This window comes from Balaenoptera borealis (assembly GCF_965194805.1).
Source record: "Balaenoptera borealis genome assembly, chromosome: 12".
Classification (NCBI taxonomy): domain Eukaryota; kingdom Metazoa; phylum Chordata; class Mammalia; order Artiodactyla; family Balaenopteridae; genus Balaenoptera; species Balaenoptera borealis.
In genome coordinates this window covers 46227021-46245446 of record NC_138869.1, presented here as the reverse complement: position 1 = coordinate 46245446, position 18426 = coordinate 46227021, and the positions used below count along the sequence as shown (strand labels likewise).

General features: G+C 48.0%; 1 protein-coding gene across 10 annotated transcripts in view; it reads right to left on the bottom strand.

Annotated features, from left to right (window-relative positions):
- The window catches only part of LOC309608113 (uncharacterized protein), a gene marked incomplete at its 5' end in the record, with an annotated part of 79062 nt that overhangs the window by 59950 nt on the left and 686 nt on the right, over nt 1–18426 (bottom strand). For 2 of the 10 annotated variants that reach the window (XR_014232645.1, XR_014232647.1), the window contains 2 exons: nt 4–4016; nt 11704–16154. Coding sequence is in view for 1 of the 10 variants with exons in the window: in XM_082347507.1 (XP_082203633.1) it covers nt 11704–11758 (55 nt within the window). Of the gene's footprint in view, nt 1–3; nt 4017–10125; nt 10870–11703; nt 18424–18426 lie in introns of those variants that run through there. The other 8 variants (XR_014232652.1, XR_014232646.1, XR_014232649.1 and 5 more) reach the window with 8 other exon arrangements.

The following is an 18426-nucleotide window of genomic DNA, read 5'->3' as shown; positions in this document are numbered from 1 at the left end:
CAGGGAAGAGACACCCACACACGCAAGAGCAGCAGGGCCTCTGAGATCCAGGGCAGCCCTGAGAGAGAGATGAGACCCATAGAATGTTCTTCTCTAAACACTGCCCCTGAGTAAGGCATCCACACTTGCAGAGCCACCGCCCAGCCTCAGAAGGCTGACTTGACAGTTAGTGCTTTACTGTAAAGGGCAGAAGGGCAGCCCCTCCAACCTCCGCCTTCCTTCCTTTTCCCCTCAATTTGGAATCCAGGTGTAGGCCTGTTTTTCCATATAGATTTGGTGTGAGGTTTGTACACACTTGAAGGAGGGATGTAAGGGTGCCCTTTCAGCCAAGGTGACCCACTGCTGCCCAGGAGGTGACAACACTTCATCATGACCTTTCATCCAGGGGCCCCCCACCCCCATTTTAAAATTCATTCATGTGCATGACCACCTGGGGTGAAGGTTTAACTGGGAGTGTTTCTCACTGATTTTGAATAAACCCAGAGCCCCAGTAAGCCCTAGGAGGCTGCCTCCCTCTCCCAGCTGCGCCCCTCTCCCCACTGAGCTCAGCCGCACCCTCTTTCAGTTCCTGGAGGGTGAGCACTGCCCCACCACCCGCTCAGGCCAGATGCCCAGCCACCCTTCCTCTGGTTCTTCCCCTCGGCCCGCAACACACTCCTGGTTGAAACGTCACCTCCTCACAGAGTCCTCCCTAACTATCCCACTGCTCACCTATGCTTTGTCCCTCCTGCCCGACTGCGCTCATAAGAACATGTTCTTTGCCTTCCCCAGCACTTTTTACAACTTGTAATTCTCCATCCATTGCGTGACCGTCCCATGTGCATCTGTCTCCTGTTAGCTGGAGGCTCCATGGGGCCACGAGCACATCTACTTCATTCCCACGGCTTACCCGGCACTTAGCACAGGGCCAGGCACTGAGTAGGTGCAAGTAAATAATTGTTGAACGAATGAAATGAACTGTTATTACAGTGCTTTTTCCAATCTGCCTCACTGCGAGATTCCGCAGTATCAGTTCCTGGGGCTGCTGTAACAAAGTACCACAAACTCAGGCTCTAAGGGAGAGTCTTCTGTGCCTTTTCCTAGTTTCTGGTGGCTGCCAGCAATCTTTTTCTTTTCTTTTAATTTGAAATTTTTAAAAATTTTAGTGAACATTCCATATTGTTAATTTTTCTGTAATTTGCCTGTTCATATAATTTGGACATTTACATTGGGGTATTCATTTTTTTTTAATTAATTTCTTTTTGGCTGTTTTGGGTCTTTGTTGCTGTGCGCGGGCTTTCTCTAGTTGCGGCGAGCGGGGGCTACTCTTCGTTGCGGTGCGCGGGCTTCTCATTGCAGTGGCTTCTCCTGTTGCGGAGCATGGGCTCTAGGCACGTGGGCTTCAGTAGTTGTGGCACGTGGGCTCAGTAGTTGTGGCGCACGGGCTTAGTTGCTCCACGGCATGTGGGATCTTTCCGAACCAGGGCTTGACCCCGTGTTCCCTGGTTTCAGGACTTAATGAAGCTCAGGTTCTTGATGTTTCATCGCAGAAAGAATTCAGTGTGAGACAAAGTGATAGGTAAGAAGTGGATTTATTTAGAGAAAAACAAACTCCACAGACAGAGTGTGGGCCATCTCAGAAGGTGAGAAAGGCCTGCCAGCAATCTTGACATTCCTCGCTTGCCCCTGCATTGTCCCAACCTCTGCCTCTGTCTCCACATGGCATCTCCTCCTGGCTCTCTGCGTCTCTCCTCTTCTTATAGGGACATCAGTCATGTTGGATTTAGAGCCCACCCTACTCCAGTTTGACATCGTCTTGACTAATGACATCCGCAACTCCCCTATTTCCAAATAATGTCACATTCTGAGGTTCCAGGAAGGACGTGAATTCTTGGGGATGGGGTGGACACTGTTCAACCCAGTACAGGTCTTCAGCTGCTCTTTTCCGTCTGATTTCTCTACCTCCTGCCTATGTTCCACTCACTGCCAGCCCCACACCTCCCCTTGGTAAATGGTAAAATGACCCTGTTACTTCACCATCCCTCCCTGCTCCCTCCTCCTCTCCCATCCTTCTTCTCTAATCTCACAGCACCCAGAATCCCTGGTTAAAGTCACATTACTTGACAAACAAGAGGATGGACTGCTGACTGCGTCCCATTGTGCTTTATGTTTCTCAGTGTGAAGTCACATGTCCCCTCATACTTGAACATGGGAATCACCAGCTCACTGAGGTGCCCATCATGGGAACACTCAGTGACTTGGGCGGACGTGAATTAAGACAGGCTGGAGCTCAGTGTCAGTGCTCTGCAGCAGGCACCACAAAGGCATGGGGATGCCACGTGCACCTCTCATGAGGGAATCTGTCTCTTCAGAAGGGGACAAAGGGGACTTCCCTGGTGGTGCAGTGGTTAAGAATGCGCCTGCCAATGCAGGGGACATGGGTTTGAGCCCTGGCCCAGGAAGATCCCACATGCTGCAGAGGAACTAAGCCCGTGCGCCACAACTACTGAGCCCGCGTGCCACAACTACTGAAGCCCACACGCCTAAAGCCCATGCTCCGCAACAAGAGAAGCCACCGACCGCAATGAGAAGCCCGCGCACTGCAACGAAGAGGAGCCCCCGCTCGCTACAACTAGAGAAAGCTGTCACGCAGCAACGAAGACCCACCGCAGCCAAAAATAAATAAATAAAATAAGTAAAATTTTAAAAAATAAAATAAAATATATAAGGAACTCAAATAAAAAAAAAGAAGAAGAAGAAGGGGACAGAGGGATGACCCCAGTTAGAGACAGACTATGGCATAAGACTGACCTTGCCCTCCAGGCAATGAACACTGGGGCTGTTTCCTGCATTCCCATCAATTTCTGGAAGCTCCAGGTGTGTTAACTTGGATCCTCTGAGACGCAGATACCAAGATGAGATTCCAAGCCTGCGCAGGGGATGGGGAGGGAGATGTGGGAGGCTGGGAGAAGGAGATGCTGGTTGACCCCTGGGAAGGAGAGAAGGAAGGGAGAAGAAAGGTCTTCCCAGGCCAAAGTTGCCTGTTGGAGGAGCCCTGCATCTCCCAGAAACAGGCCTGGCTTAGCATCTGTCTCCGCCAAGCTCAGCCAGGGGCTGGGAACAGCCCATGGGACATGTAGCCTCAGCACACCTGGGTTCAGAGCCTGGCATCAGGCAATCATGCTCCCCATAATTGGAGATTGGAGGGCCTACCAGGGGGTCACAAGGGCCAGCAGTTCTCTCCCAGCCCTGCCATAAGCTCAGGCCCTACCAGGGGAAGAAGCCTGGGGTCTAGGGGATCCCAGGTAGGTCAGCTCTCAAGTGGGTGGGGGCTGCAGGAGGGGGGCCCCGGCGCCCTGAAGGTCACCCATGACAGCCAGCCCGCAGCAGGAGTTTCCATGAGGCATTTTCACGTCAATGAGGGCAGGATGCCCTCGAAGGAAATGAAACCGTGAAATCATTTTCAACACAAAAGGCCCATTTATTTTGACAAGAAAAAAAAATAGTCACTCCAACCAGCGCTCAGATGTGGTGGGCGCCCTGTGGACACCCGTCTTGTGGTCACAGTGCTCGGAGGGCATGGAGCACATCTTTTCCATCTTTTGGGGTTGTTGTTTTACAGGTTTAGAGGATTGTGAGCCTTTTGAGTTCCCCAGTAGACTGGTTGTGCTAAATTGACCAAGCGTAACGCATAGCTTTGGCCTCAGGGGTACATTTTTAGCTCCTCAACCGTTGAGGCTCAAAGAAGGGGAGGAGGGTGGGTGTGAAGACATCAGCAGATGTGAAATCAGGCAGACAGAAATAAACAGGGCGATCCTCCTTCCTGTCTGTAGGGCTCACGTTCCCCATGTGGCAGGGCACTTCTCCTCCCAGGTAGCAGATGGGGAGCGGCTTCACACCCAGGTCCTCAGTTCACAGTTCCTCTAGCAGCTCCGAGGGCGTTCCTCAGGCTGCCCACAGGCTGCCCTCACAGCTCACACCCCAACCATGTTGGTTGATGAAAATGTCACAGGCACTTTTTTCTTTTTCATGTTGCTCTACAAACATAGCACAAAGGTCCCCAAGTCCTCTGGCGTGGAGTCACCCACTTCCATATCACCCAAGTGAAATAGATCCAGCCCCTGTTCCCATGACACCAGGGAAGCCATGGCCCTCCCCACGGAAACTGCCCCAGCAGTGACCTCCATGGTGCAAACCCAAAACAGGGATTGACCCTCCTCTTAATGTCACACACTCTTTCTTCTCCTGGTACCTCCCTGGCTGCTCTGCCTCAGGCTCGTTTTCTGGCTCTTCCCTCTCTTTGAGCTCTTCAGGACTTGGTCCTGGGCCCTCTGTTCTTCTCTAGCTACAGCCCCTGCCCAGGTGAGCTCACTCAGCCTCACGGCTTCCAACACCCATGACTCCAAATCTAATGTCCAGCCAGACCTCTTTTCTGGCCGCTCAGCTGGCTTCTTTGCCTCTCCTCTTGATTTCTTTCTCCAACGCTGTTTCCCTCCAAGTCTGCTCCCTTTCAGTAAATGACCCGTCACCCGTCGCCCAACCATCCAGTTGCACAAATGGGCAACTTAGGAATTATTCTTGATTCTCCCCATTTTCTTGCCTCCCACATATCCACCCACAATCTCCAGGTATCTTGAGTCCATCCACTGTTTTCTGGCTCCAGGGCCATCTCACTGATCTCAGTGCCATCTCCTCGCCAGCCCTACAACAGCCTCGCCTTCTCACCCATCTCCCGGCACATACCCCTTGGCACCAACCCCACTCCCAAGTCTATTCTTAACATGGCAGCTGTGCTGATCTTTTCAGAGCTTAGCTCAAATCACGTACTTGCCTTAACAATCCCCGGGGCCAAACCCAGCGGCGGGCCGTTGAGAGCCCCCTCCCTGTCCCGGCCCTGCTGGCCTCAACGCCCCCTCTCCCCCAGTGCTCCCTGCACTCTAGCCACACTGGCCTTGCTGCCCCAGAACTGGGAGCTGCTTTCCCTCTGCAAGAATACTCCCCCAGTATCTGGCTTTTCCAGATCTCCCCTTAAACATTCTCCCTAACAGGCTCCCTGAAAATGCCTGTGCCTTTATTGTACAGAGAACTTTCATCTCCCCCTTTACTTAATCTCTTCCTTTTGGACGCTGAGCCGCATGTGTGTTTTGGGGGGAAGGGGGTGGCAGGCTAATAACCAAAAGGCTAACTGATGATTTTCATCTGCTCCAGGGCCTCGCTGTTAGTACCACAAAGAATTGGCTGAACAAATAAATGACACCTGTTCTCTTGCAGCGCCACAGATCTCCTACCACACTTGTGGGTGGAGCCCAGGGTCAAGGGCATGTGCTTTTCTCCCCAAAGACTATCTCCATGAGCTGAAGAGGGGCCATGAAAAATCCTATTCTCCTTCTTCTAGAGCAAACTGTAGGGGTCATGGCATTTCCCCTCCTCGCTTGTGGTGACTACTTAGTGTACGGAGCTCTTGTTAATACAGGGCAACTCCACCCCCTGCCCCACCTCCTCCCTTGGCAGCAGTGGCTGAGAGGGGGAATCACCTGACTTAACCCGGCCAGTCAGAGTTCCTTCCCAGGAATTTGGGTTTGAGACAGAAAAAGCAGAGTCAATCTTCCAATGATTGCCTGGACTCCAACAGGCGGGACCTGAGCGTTGCGGGTGGTCATCATGCAGCCCGAGAAGCCAACGGCGTGGCCGTGGTGAGCAGAGAGGAGAGGGCTGAGGCGGCACCCTGACTGACCACCACCCTTCACACACCCAGCATCCCCCGCGTTCCGGGCCTTATGCACCGTGCCATCGCCTGCTGTCAGCTTCCTTTATTCTTAAGGTAGGTTGAGATGGGCCCTTGTCACTTGCAAGCAAAAGAATCATAAATAATTCAGAGGGGAAGTATTTGAAGATTCAGCCTATGGATGGTTAAATAATGGGGCTCTTTATGAAAAAGTCCCCTGTAGTCTGGCTCCTCTAGAACCAGACAGATCCCAGTGTGACCCTGGGCTTATCACTTAACCTCTCTGAGACTCAGTGAGCTCATTAGTAAAATGAGGATAATAATGTCCACCAGTGGAGAAGACAAAAGGGATAACAAGTTATGGCAACCAGGATTTTCTTATCATCTGCCCAAGGCTCTCTATTCCCAGGCACTGGTGTATTTGGCAATACTATCAAAAGCCTTAAAGATGAGGCACATACCTTCTGACTCAGCATTGCTTGTGTAGGAATTTATCCCAAGGGAATAGTCATATTATGCTAAGATTTATGAACATCAATGTTCACCATAGCCGAGAATTGGAAACCACTCAGTGGTAGGGAACCGGTTTCACAAATCATGGTATATCACTGCCATAAATCATGTTTTAGATTGTGGATCTTAACCTTTTTGGACCCCTTAGAGGATGTGAGGAAAACTACCAGCCCTGTCCTTGGGAAAATGCTCATAAATACACTGTCACGAAATTTAGCACATCATTTCAGAAAACTGGTGGATTCACAGAAGCTCCATTCAATGAATTGTGATTTGAAAGAATCATTTCATGATATGTGTCAGTGTACTCAGTGGCATAAACCGAGTAGAAAAAATTCAGACTACCAAGCAGTCTGTACAATATGATCACAATTTTGTAAAACGAAAATAATTTACGTACACACACACATATATTCACATTCATACACATACATATGGTCAGCTCTCCCTTTAAGAGAGAACCTGCCAAGAGGAGATAGTTAGCTGAGAGCCTCCAGCTGCAACATTGGAGCCGAGGCAACGCTGTCTCCTGGCAGCCGCAGCCAGTGACTAAGTGTGGTGGAGTACTCGGGCCTGGTCATTCCTGCCTAGCACGAGACTCTTCTAGGCAATCTTTGTGCTGGAGCTTTACGTTGGGTTGGCCAAAACTCTCCCAGAGCTCACTGCAGCCTGAGGCTCTTCCTGCCCAATCCTCCTTCCTTCTCCCTCTGCCCTCACAGGTGTTAGACCTGCATCACAGTCTGTGGGCTCTCCCACCCACTCCTGATCCCTCACCCCTTTTAATTTCACAGGTGATATTTGAATTAATCATTTGCACTTTAACTCTGTCTTGGCTTTTGCTGCCCAGGGGGCTGGCTTTGATATTCTTCTATGTACTTGCCATGCTTTCCCAATTTTTGTCAATTAAATTATTTTTGGCATCAGAAAACATGTTTTCTTTTACATGAAACACAAATACATATAAAGATGATATCTTTATATTCACATACTCTGCAAATTTGAAGCCCTTGATCACGAAATTCATTTGCTTAACAAAAATTGCGTTTCGGGGCCTCCCTGGTGGCGCAGTGGTTTAGAGTCCACCTGCCAATGCAGGGGACATGGGTTCAAGCCCTGGTCCGGGAAGATCCCACATGCCATGGAGCAACTAAGCCCGTGCACCACAACTACTGAGCCTGCGCTCCAGGGTCCGCGAGCCACAACTACTGAAGCCCACGCACCTAGAGCCCGTGCTCCACAACAAGAGAAGCCACCGCAATGAGAAGCCCACGCACCGCAACGACGAGTAGCCCCTGCTCACCACAACTAGAGAAAGCCCCCACGTAGCAACGAAGACCCAATGCAGCCATAAATAAAATAAATTTTTTTAAAAATTGCGTTTCGGGTTAGGGCCTACCCTAACAGCCTCATTTTCGCTTAATCACATCTTTAAAGGCTGTATTCTATTTATTTATTTATTTATTTATGGCTGTGTTGGGTCTTCGTTTCTGTGCGAGGGCTTTCTGTAGTTGTGGCAAGTGGGGGCCACTCTTCATTGCGGTGCACGGGCCTCTCATTATTGCAGCCTCTCTTGTTGCGGAGCACAGGCTCCAGACGTGCAGGCTCAGTAATTGTGGCTCACGGGCCTAGTTGCTCCACGGCATGTGGGATCTTCCCAGACCAGGGCTCGAACCCATGTCCCCTGCATTGGCAGGCAGATTCTCAACCACTGCGCCACCAGGGAAGTCCCTAAAGGCTGTATTCTGAATAGTTGTATTCTGAGGTACTAGGGGTTAGGGCTTCTTTTTATTATTATTTTTTAAAATTTGTTTATTTTAATTTAATTTTTTTATTTTGGAGTATAGTTGATTTACAGTGTTGTGTTTCAGGTGTACAGCAAAGGGATTCAGCCATACATATATATATATCCATTCTTTTTCAGATTCTTTTCCCATTTAGGTTATTACAGAATATTGAGTAGAGTTCCCTGTGCTATACAGTAGGTCCTTGTTGATTATCTGTTTTATATAGAGTAGTGTGTATATGTTAACACCAAACTTCTAATTTATCCCTCCCCCCGACCTTTCTCCTTTGGTAACCATAAGTTTGTTTTCAAAGTCTGTGAGTCTGTTTCTATTTTGTAATTAAGTTCATTTGTATCATTTTTTTGGATTCCACATATAAGTGATATTATATGATATTTGTCTTTGTCTGACTTACTACACTTAGTATGATAATCTCTAGGTCCATCCATGTTGCTGCAAATGGCATTATTTCATTCTTTTTTTATGGCTGAGTAGTATTCCATTGCTACTAGTAATGCTACTAAAAGTATCATTACTAGTAGTAGATAAAGAGGATGTGAAATACTACTGTGCTAGTGGTGTTCCACATCTTCTTTATCTGTTCATCTTTTGATGGACATTTGGGTTGCTTCCATGTCCTGGCTGTTGTAGGTGGTGCTGCAGTGAACATGGGGGGTGCATGTGTCTTTTCGAATTGTGGTTTTCTCTGGATATATGCCTGGGGGTGGGATTACTGGATCATATTGTAGCTCTATTTTCAGTTTACTAGGAGTTAGGGCTTCTTTATATGAATTTAGGTGGGTGGTGGTGGCATAATTTAACCCCTAATGCATGCCTTTGCTGATTTTTCCATGTTAGAACTTAAAGATTATGTTAGTCATAATTAGATTCAAGCAATAGGAACCACAAAATAAATGGCTTAAGAATATAAGAATTTATTTCTTCCACCCACTTACAAAGTGGAGAGAGAGTCAACCCGGGGCTGGTCTCGTGTTCCCTGGTGTCAGAAATGCAGCCTCCGGGACTTCCCTGGTGGCACAGTGGTTAAGAATCCGCCTGCCCATGCAGGGGACAAGGGTTTGATTCCTGGTCCGGGAGGATCCCACATGCCACGGAGCAACTAAGCCTGTGCACCACAACTACTGAAGCCCGTGTGCCCAGAGCCCGTGCTCCGCAACAAGAGAAGCCACCGCAGTGAGAAGCCCACGCACCACAATGAAGAGTAGCCCCCGCTCACCACAACTAGAGAAAGCCCGTGTGCAGCAACGAACACCCAATGCAGCCAAAAATAAATAAATAAAATAAAGTTAAAAAAAAATTGTTTCATTAACCTACAACAGTTGATCTCCTGTCTCACAAAGAAGACAGGATGCTTAGCAGCAGTAACAGAACTTTCTGGAGCGTTCAGAGCAGAGGGCCAGCCCTGGGTGGGCTGGGTGTACCCTCTCTGTCCCCACTGGAACCCTGTGCTATGCCCCCAATCCTTCGTCATTCTGTTCCAGCATTCTGGATCCTCTCTGCGGGAACAGAGCTGGATAACAGAGACACACACTCTTTTTTTTTTTAAATTTTTTTATAACTACTTTATTTATTTATTTATTTATTTTTTGACTGTGTTGGGTCTTCTGTTCGTGCGAGGGCTTTCTCCAGTTGCGGCAAGCGGGGGCCACTCTTCATCGCGGTGTGGGGACCGCTCTTCATCGCGGTGCGCGGGCCTTTCACTATCGCGGCCCCTCCCATTGCGGGGCACAGGCTCCAGACGTGCAGGCTCAGTAGCTGTGGCTCACGGGCCCAGTTGCTCCGCAGCATGTGGGATCTTCCCAGACCAGGGCTCGAACCCGTGTCCCCTGCATTAGCAGGCAGATTCTCAACCACTGCGCCACCAGGGAAGCCCCACACACTCTTTTTTAGCTCCTTTTTTCCCAGATCCCAAGCAGATGGGGCCTCTTAAGGGTCAAGAGAGGTCCTGGCTGCTTTGATTCATTGAGACTCCCAGTATATTTGAAAACAAATAGCATCAAAATAGAGTTCAAAGTTTGTGGCATATTTTAAATATTTACATTTAACTAAATAGTATGTTTAACATGCTCAAACTCACACAAAACTTCCACACTCATAGCATGATTACAGGATTATTACTTTTTTAATTGGAGTATAGTTGATTTACAATATTGTGTTTGTTTTAGGTGTACAGCAACCTGACTCAGACATTATACATACATCTATTCTTTTTCAGATTCTTTTCCCATATAGGTTATTACAGAGTGTTGAGTAGAGTTCCCTGTGCTATACAGTAGGTCCTTGTCTCCTAATTTATCCCTCCCCCCCCCAAGGATTTTTTTTTTTTTAAATGAATTCCTTGTACCCAATATGGGCAATGTGGCTGGTAAAGGGACAGAGGCATGAAGCTGTGTGATAAATGTCTTCTTGTTTCAATCTTGGTGCTTCTCTGTTTGCCTTCACTTCAAGACAGAGATTAAAGCGTGAGCCTGGGGCCCTGTGTGAAGGGCTGACAGCCCCCTTTGGGGGCCCTTTGGTAGACAGACCACCTTCTGCTTCTGTTCTGCCTGGTTTTTTTCAGGTGGACCAGAGACTCAATGGTTTAATTTTTTTTTTTAATTTTATTTATTTATTTATTTATTTATTTATTTATGGCTGTGTTGGGTCTTCGTTTCTGTGCGAGGGCTTTCTCCAGGTGTGACAAGTGGGGGCCACTCTTCATTGCAGTGCGCGGGCCTCTCACTATCGCAGCCTCTCTTGTTGCGGAGCACAGGCTCCAGATGCGCAGGCTCAGTAGTTGTGGCTCACGGGCCCAGCTGCTCCGCGGCATGTGGGACCTTCCGGGACCAGGGCTCGAATCCGTGTCCCCTGCATTGGCAGGTGGATTCTTAACCACTGCGCCACCAGGGAAGCCCCTCAATGGTTTAATTTTTAGCTATCCTTCTTTTTTCTATCTTTAAACTTTATTGGCCTTTCCTCCCCACAAACACAAACTGTAACCTATTTACCCTAAAGTGTGAAAAGACATGGAGGATTTACTAAATGAAGGAGCCAATCTGGAAAGGCTACATACTATATGATTCTAACTACATGACATTCTGGAAAATACAAAACTATGGAGACAGAAAAAGATCAGTGGTTTTCAGGGGTTAGGGAAGAGGGAGAGATGAGTTGGCAGAGGGTTTTTAGAGCAGGGAAACTACTCTGTATGATACTATAATGGTGGACGCACATCATTTTACATTTGTCCAAGCCCATAGAATGTACAACACCAAGAGTGAGCCTTCATGTAAACTATGGACTTTGGGTGATAATGATGTGTTAACATAAGTTCATTGACTGTAACACATACACCACTCTGGTGCAGGATGTTGACAGTGGAGGAGGCTATGTGTGTAGGGTCAGGAGGCATATAGGAAATCTCTGTATTTTCCACTCAATATTTCTATGAAGCTAAAAATTGTACTTCTGAGTACACAAAAGTGTACTTTCCACTCAGCTTAAAACTGCTCTAAAAATTAAGCTTATTTAATTTTTTAAAAAGGACGTGTGGTTATTATCTTCAGGCTGCACCCAGTGGAGGTCAATTCCTAGGTGGGAAATTCGTGGATTCACAGACTTAGGTGCAGACTGACATCATTCAGAAATCACTCGAGGTAGAGAGCAGACATCCAGGGATCAAATCCCAACTCATCTACTTACCAGATGTGCGTCCTTGGGCAATTTACTTAACCTCTGTGAGCCTCTGTTTCTCCATCTGTAAAATGGAAGTATAATGGAATTTATTTCAGAGAGCTGTTGTGAGGATTAAATGAGATAATTTATGACAAACTCTTAGCTGGTGCTCCATAAATATCAGCTATTACTAGCATTATTATTATTCAGGATAATATTCATTCATTCATTCAACAGTAACTAATGAGCAGTATGCAAGGTACCAAGATGAACAAGGCAGAGCTGGTTCCTACCGTCACAGAGCTTACAGGCTAATCCAGTCCTCCCTCTAGACACACAGTGTGTTGGGAACAGAAGACACAGTTCCCATTCGGGCTTTGCAGGCAAGCACCCACTGATATTCACACCCTGGAAGCAGCTTCAGTAGCCAAGTGATTTCTTAGATGATTTCATTATGAGAGGTGATGTGGCACAGAGCCGGGCTGCCTGGGTTCCGATCCCAGATGCCTCCTAGCTGTGGAATTTCAGGCAAGTTCCTTACCTCCTCTGTGCCTCAATTTCCTCACCTGTATAAAGGAGGGGATAATAGAACCTATCTCATGAGCTGTTGGGAGGATTCAACACTGTAACATACGTAGAATACAGAGAATGGTGCTGGGCAAAGCGTAGGTGCTATGACGCTTTTAATAATCGTTGTTCTTGTTATGACTCATCAACGGTTCTAACCCTGACCCCAGTGAGATGGTAACCAGCAGAAAACAAGGCAGAGCTCCTTGTTGTCGATGAAGAAATCCAGGCAGCATGGTGGAGTTCTCAAGAATATTACCTGCCTCGGGGGTGTTTATCCCACGGCTATGCTTGCACAGGTGTGGTATGGTTTATAAGTCAGTCATGGCCACAGAATACGTAATAGCAAAAGCCTGGAAGCAGCCTACATTTCTGTGAATAGGAGACTGGTTAAGAAATCCATGACTCACCCAAAGACAGAAATATTAGCCCTCTGAAAGAATGAGGCAGCTGCATGTGAAATGATGTGAAAAGATTTCCAAGAGTATTGTTAAATGCAAAAAGCAAGGGGCAGTGCACTTTTACTTTCTGTGTTAAGAAAAAGAAATGCGCATGCCCGTGTACTTTGGTAATATGACGGTGGTTGTCTCTGGAGGGACACTGGCTCTCTGGGGCTCAGGGGCAGGAGGGACTCCTTTTTCCACTGGGTGCTCATTTGTACCTTTTGAATTTTAAGCCATATACATGTATTACTTTAAAATACAAAAAAAAAGTAAGCAGAAGATTGGTGCTGATTCAAAACTCATTCCAGTTCATTGTTCTGTTAAACATATTCCGCTGATCTCCGAGCAGATGGCCCGGGAGGGGTTGGGCCAGGGCCAGGGGGCAGCCTCCCTCCCCGTGGGTGTGTGGGGAGCCACGTGGGGCCCTGTGGCTGGCACATGCCTGCAGCTGGTCTCCCCGTGTGGCGGGAGGCCCAGGGTGTGGGACTGAGACTGGGGAAGGATGGGCTCCAGTTGCCTGGCAGGGGCTGCACACACAGAGCAAGGTCATGGTCCTAATATCTGGGTCTGGCCTGGGCAGCTTTCCCGGGGAGACAATCATGAGACAAAGCCTCGTTAGAAGCACCAGGAAAGGGCCTTCATCGCAGTTGCTTCTCTCCATTCATGGGACAATTCCACAGTGAAACTTGGGACCAGAAAAGCCTAAGGTTCAGGAAACAGATTTGGAAGGACCAGGGCTTCCTGGCCTGCTTTAGGGATTGGTGGGATGGAAAGAGCCCAAAGGAACCTGGGTTCTTATTTCTTCATCCATTTGCCTGGCTGAAATACAAAGATTCTTTTCAGAGCTCTCCCTGAAGTAGCCCTCCAGCTTTAGGACACACACAGCATTGTGTGCAGGGACATTCCCTGTAGCCAAGCAAAAGTGACAGAGAGGCCCTTTCAGTTAACTGCAAAATAAGCAGGGCTCTGTGCAAAGACAGGAGCCCTTTGCCTCCTGGGCCCCCTGGTAATTCATAGGCTGTCTGAGCACCGTTTACTGCCTACAGCCTATTGGATGAGTGTTTTTCAAATGCCGTTTAGTCAATAATTCTTTATACACACTTATATAAAAAACATATATGTATGCATGCAAACAGATGTTCTTAAGTCCAATATCCTTTATACTTTCAAACACACACACCTACAATTCTATGTAGTCATACTCTTGACTAGCAAGATATATGATATGCGATGCAGATCAAATATTTGGTACAAGGTAATCAAACAAGATCTGCAGAAGGTTTGCAGTGACATACAGTTACAAGAGTAATAATACAGCCTCCTTTTTTTGCTTCTCTGAATCTGGGTCACCATTAAGTCCAATTAAGTCTTTCCACCTATAGATGGTAACGTTTGTACTCCCTTTTTTGATGTGGCTCATGCATTCACTTACCAAGCATTTGAGGAACAGTGCCAGGCACTGTTCCAGGTTCCTGGGATAGAGCGATGAACAAAATGCGCAAAGATCTGTGGCCTTGTGAAGTTGGCCTCCTGAGGAGACAGCCGTTCACTGCGGTGGCAGGTAGGGATGGGGATGGAGAGAGGGGCATTCAGACTTCCCAGGGGAGTGAGTGTTGAGTGGAGACCTGAGGACTGTAAGTGAAGGAGTCACGGGCATATCTGGGGAGCAGGTTCTAGGCAGAGAGACCGCAACTCTCTTGCCCACTCTAGTTACGTTGCACTCACTTGGCAAAAGCCAGCCCTGGTTAGACCCAACTCTCCACCTACTCCACACCCACATCCGTGCAGCTGAACCTCCTCTGGAGAGACACGTGCCCCATGCTGGCTGGCCTCGTAGCAATTCAGGCCCAGGATCTGGGGTGGGGAGCACAGAGGAAGCTTCATGCTTCCATCACAAATGCTTCTCCAGCCCATTCACTCTCTCATTCCCCTAGACGGCCAGTTCCTAGCAACAACTCCCTGGCCTCACTCTCAGCTAACTCTCTTTACCTCCTATCCCACTGAGAAAATTAATCAGAAGAGCTACCTACCACTCCAAGATGCCAACACCTTACATACTTACCGATCAGATTATTGCCCAAATCCTTGCTCCTTATTACCATGGAAGAAATGTACAGGGGAGCCCAGCCCCCCTTTGCTTCTCAGGCATGCCACTCCCCAAATCCTCCTCTCTCTCTCCTATATTAGCAATTCTCCTTTCCCCAGCCACTACCTCATTCACATCTGCATAGAAACAGGCAGTACCATTTCCCATACTGAAAAAAAAATTTTTTTTTAACTCTCTCTTAGTGGCACTTTTCCCTCCATTCCACTTTACCCAACAAAACTCTTGGGAAGAGTTGTTCAGATGGCTGCCTGTCTCTAACCTCTCTCCTTATGCTCTTCTCCAAGTCTTTGCTCAGGTGTCACTTTCTCAGGGACACTTTCCCTGACCATTGTATTGAAAGTGGCACCCCCTCTGTATGTCCTCTTCCCAGCTTCATTTTTCTCCGTAGCTCTCATCACTTGCTAATACCCTCTATAAGGCATGTATCCATTTTGTTGATTATCTACTCCGCCCCCCTACTGGGATGTAAGTCCAAATAGGACAGTGATGTCTGCTAATTTGTTCAGCTGTCTGCCACATCCCCAGCACCTGGAAAAGGGCCCAGGGCATCAGAAGTGCCCAGCAATGTTTGTTTGGTGAATGAATGAATGCATGGTAAGGGCTGGGCGAGGAGCGGCAGGGAAATCACTGCAGCCGGAGCAGACTAAGCAGGCGGGATAGGGGAAATTAGGCGGGAGGGGTGGCAAGAGGCCCGATCACATAGGGTCCAAGGGGAGGGTCTTACTCTAAGTGTGGTTTGGGACGCTGCTGGAGGGTTTGGAGCTGCGAAGGGACATGATCTGATTGATGTCACTGAGACTCTGGGCCGGTCAAGGTGAAAATTCTACGTTTCGAGAGTGTGTCGTGGGCAGGCAATCTTTACATCCTCGTGCTCATGTAAACAGACTTCAAGGAAAACAGACTTAAAGGAAAGTTCTGTGTTGATGATGGCTTTTGTTATATAGAAATGGCTTTACAGGTAAAATAGAATGTAGGACATTTCTCACCCAGCAAAATGCAATACAACAAAACAAAACATTATTGGTAAGCACTTACACAGAACCATCCATGCTCACCTACTTACTGATAAAAATATTTAGCTCTTGGGCTTCCCTGGTGGCGCAGTGGTTGAGAGTCTGCCTGCCAGTGCAGGGGACACGGGTTCGAGCCCTGGTCTGGGAAGATCCCGCATGCCACGGAGCAACTGGGCCCGTGAGCCACAATTGCTGAGCCTGCGCGTCTGGAGCCTGTGCTCCGCAACAAGAGAGGCCGCGATAGTGAGAGGCCCGCGCACCGCGATGAAGAGTGGTCCCCACTTGCCGCAACTGGAGAAAGCTCTCGCACAGAGACGAAGACTCAACACAGTCATAAATAAATAAATTCTAAAAAAAAATATATATATATATATATTTAGCTCTTCAGTATCTTGCTTTTTAAACAGCTGGTGTGCAAGTATTAACACATTTTTTGAGCTATTAACCAACAGACATTTCTGAGCATATGGTACAGGCAAAACTGGCCTATATTAAATAACCACAGCTGGGATTCTAAATGCTGGGCCCAGAATTTGAAAATGTCTCTGCCCCTTAAGCATTAAACAGCAGCAGTAAAACACCCAGCAGTCTCCTGGCGACGTCTAGCATTTCTAAGTACCCTTTCAGGCGGTATACTATGTGGTCCAATGCTCATGAGATGCCATCTTTATAAGCTGTTTTGTAAAGGTATAAGGTATTCGCTAAGAGGGGACAAGATAGTCTGGCCAGGAAACATGTGGATTGTGGGTTTAGGTCTATGTGTTTAGTTGGTGGAGTTGGTGCAGCTGCTTCTAGAATTGCAGTGGGAGTGGGGAGTAAAGTCCACAACTCTGAGCGTTCCAGGCAAGCCAAAATGGGGGTATGGGGGCTTAGAAGAGGACCAAGGATGGTGGGCCCCGGCAGCTGCCAAGCTAGGACGAAAAGAGAAGACTGATTCTAAAGAGGTGCTGGCTGGTGTCTATGGCTCTTGTAGTACCAGGGTCCCAGCTATCATAACTGAGCACACAGGAAGCTGGCTCTGGGCTTGCTAGACTTCGCAGGGGGATGGCTGCGTGTTCCCAGTGCTTTGTTAGCTCCTTCCCCAATACTGAGGGTCAGGCAAAGCGGGCCACAGCCTTCCACTTTGATAGATGTCCTCACCGCTCTGGGCACCAAGGGTCATTGCCACAGTGCTTCTAGGAAGCTCAGGACTTGGGACTCTAGACCAGTGGTTCTCAAGTGTGGTCCCAGCAGCATCAGCATCACCTGGGAACTTGTTAGAGATGCAGATTCTTAGGCTCCACCCCAGAGCTGCTGAATCAGAGACTCTGGGGGTAGGTCCCAGCAACCAGCGTTGAATAAGCTCCCTAAGGAATTGTGATGCGCGTTGCAGTTTGGGAACCACTGATATAGACCAGTTCCAGGCGATGGTACTGCTGCTCGTTCTGGGACCATACTTCGAAAACCAGTGTTCTAGAAATTTCACAAGCAAATCACTCAGGTAGGTTATGAGTAAATCCAGTTATTAAATAACAAGTATTACTGAATACCTAAGGGCTGTTTAACAGTGATTGCCTCTGAACAAGGGGATTGCGGGCAACTTTTAAAACTTGATGTATCTCTGAATTGTTCAAAGTTGTTATTGTAAACATGTATTACTTTTGCAGATAGAAAAAGATATTTTAAAAATATAAATACCTCATTCTAGTATAGTTCTTTACAGTAGTGCTTCTCAAACTTTACTGTGCAAACCATTTAGGAATCTTGTTAAAAATGCAGATTCTGGTTCAGTAGGATGGGGGCGGGGGAGGCAGGGCTGTGAGATTTTGCGTTTTCAACAGGCTCCCTGGTGATTCCAGTCTACTGGCCCACGAACCACACTTTGGATTTACAGAGTACAAAGAACTGACATGTGTATTACATTTTTTGTTCCTTGTTACAACCCTGGCAAACAGATTCACTAATTCACTTATGCAACCATTAGGTACTACAACATACATACACTGGACATACAGATATGGTCTAATGGGGTGGAAAACCAACCAACCACCAAAAAAACCCACATGTAAACAGATAAATATAAATAGTGATCAGAACTGATCAGGAAATGAAGAGGGTGCCGAAAAAGAAGGGCTCTAGGAGGAGGTGATTTTGGCAGTGACGGTAAGGATGAGCCACGGAGAAGTTCAAGGGAAGTTCAAGGGCCAGCTCTCGGCAGACACCAGGAAGCTCCTGCAGCTAGCAGGCAGGGAAGGAAGACCCCCAAATCCGGAAGGGGGAGGGGGTGGAGGCAGGGCCCGCCAGGGCAGGAAGGCCGTGGTAGGGGGCCGATTTCAATCCAAATGCGGGGTAAGCATTGAGGGTTTTAGCACGGAAGTGACTGGTCTGGTATTTGCCTTGGGATCACGCTGGCTGCTGTTCAGGAAATGAAACCTCTCCAGGGTCCCCTCGGAGGTGGTGCAGGGAGTGCTGGGCCATGCGAGGGCGCCCAGGAGTCAGGCCCGGCGCCCTCAGAGTCGCGTGGATCTATTCGGGGGGTCAGGAGTCCCCTCGTGAATAACGAGCCACCAGGGCACGTGTTTTTATTGCCGCACAGAGGACCTCAAATAAGCGCGCTCCGGGCAACAACATGACTTTTAAC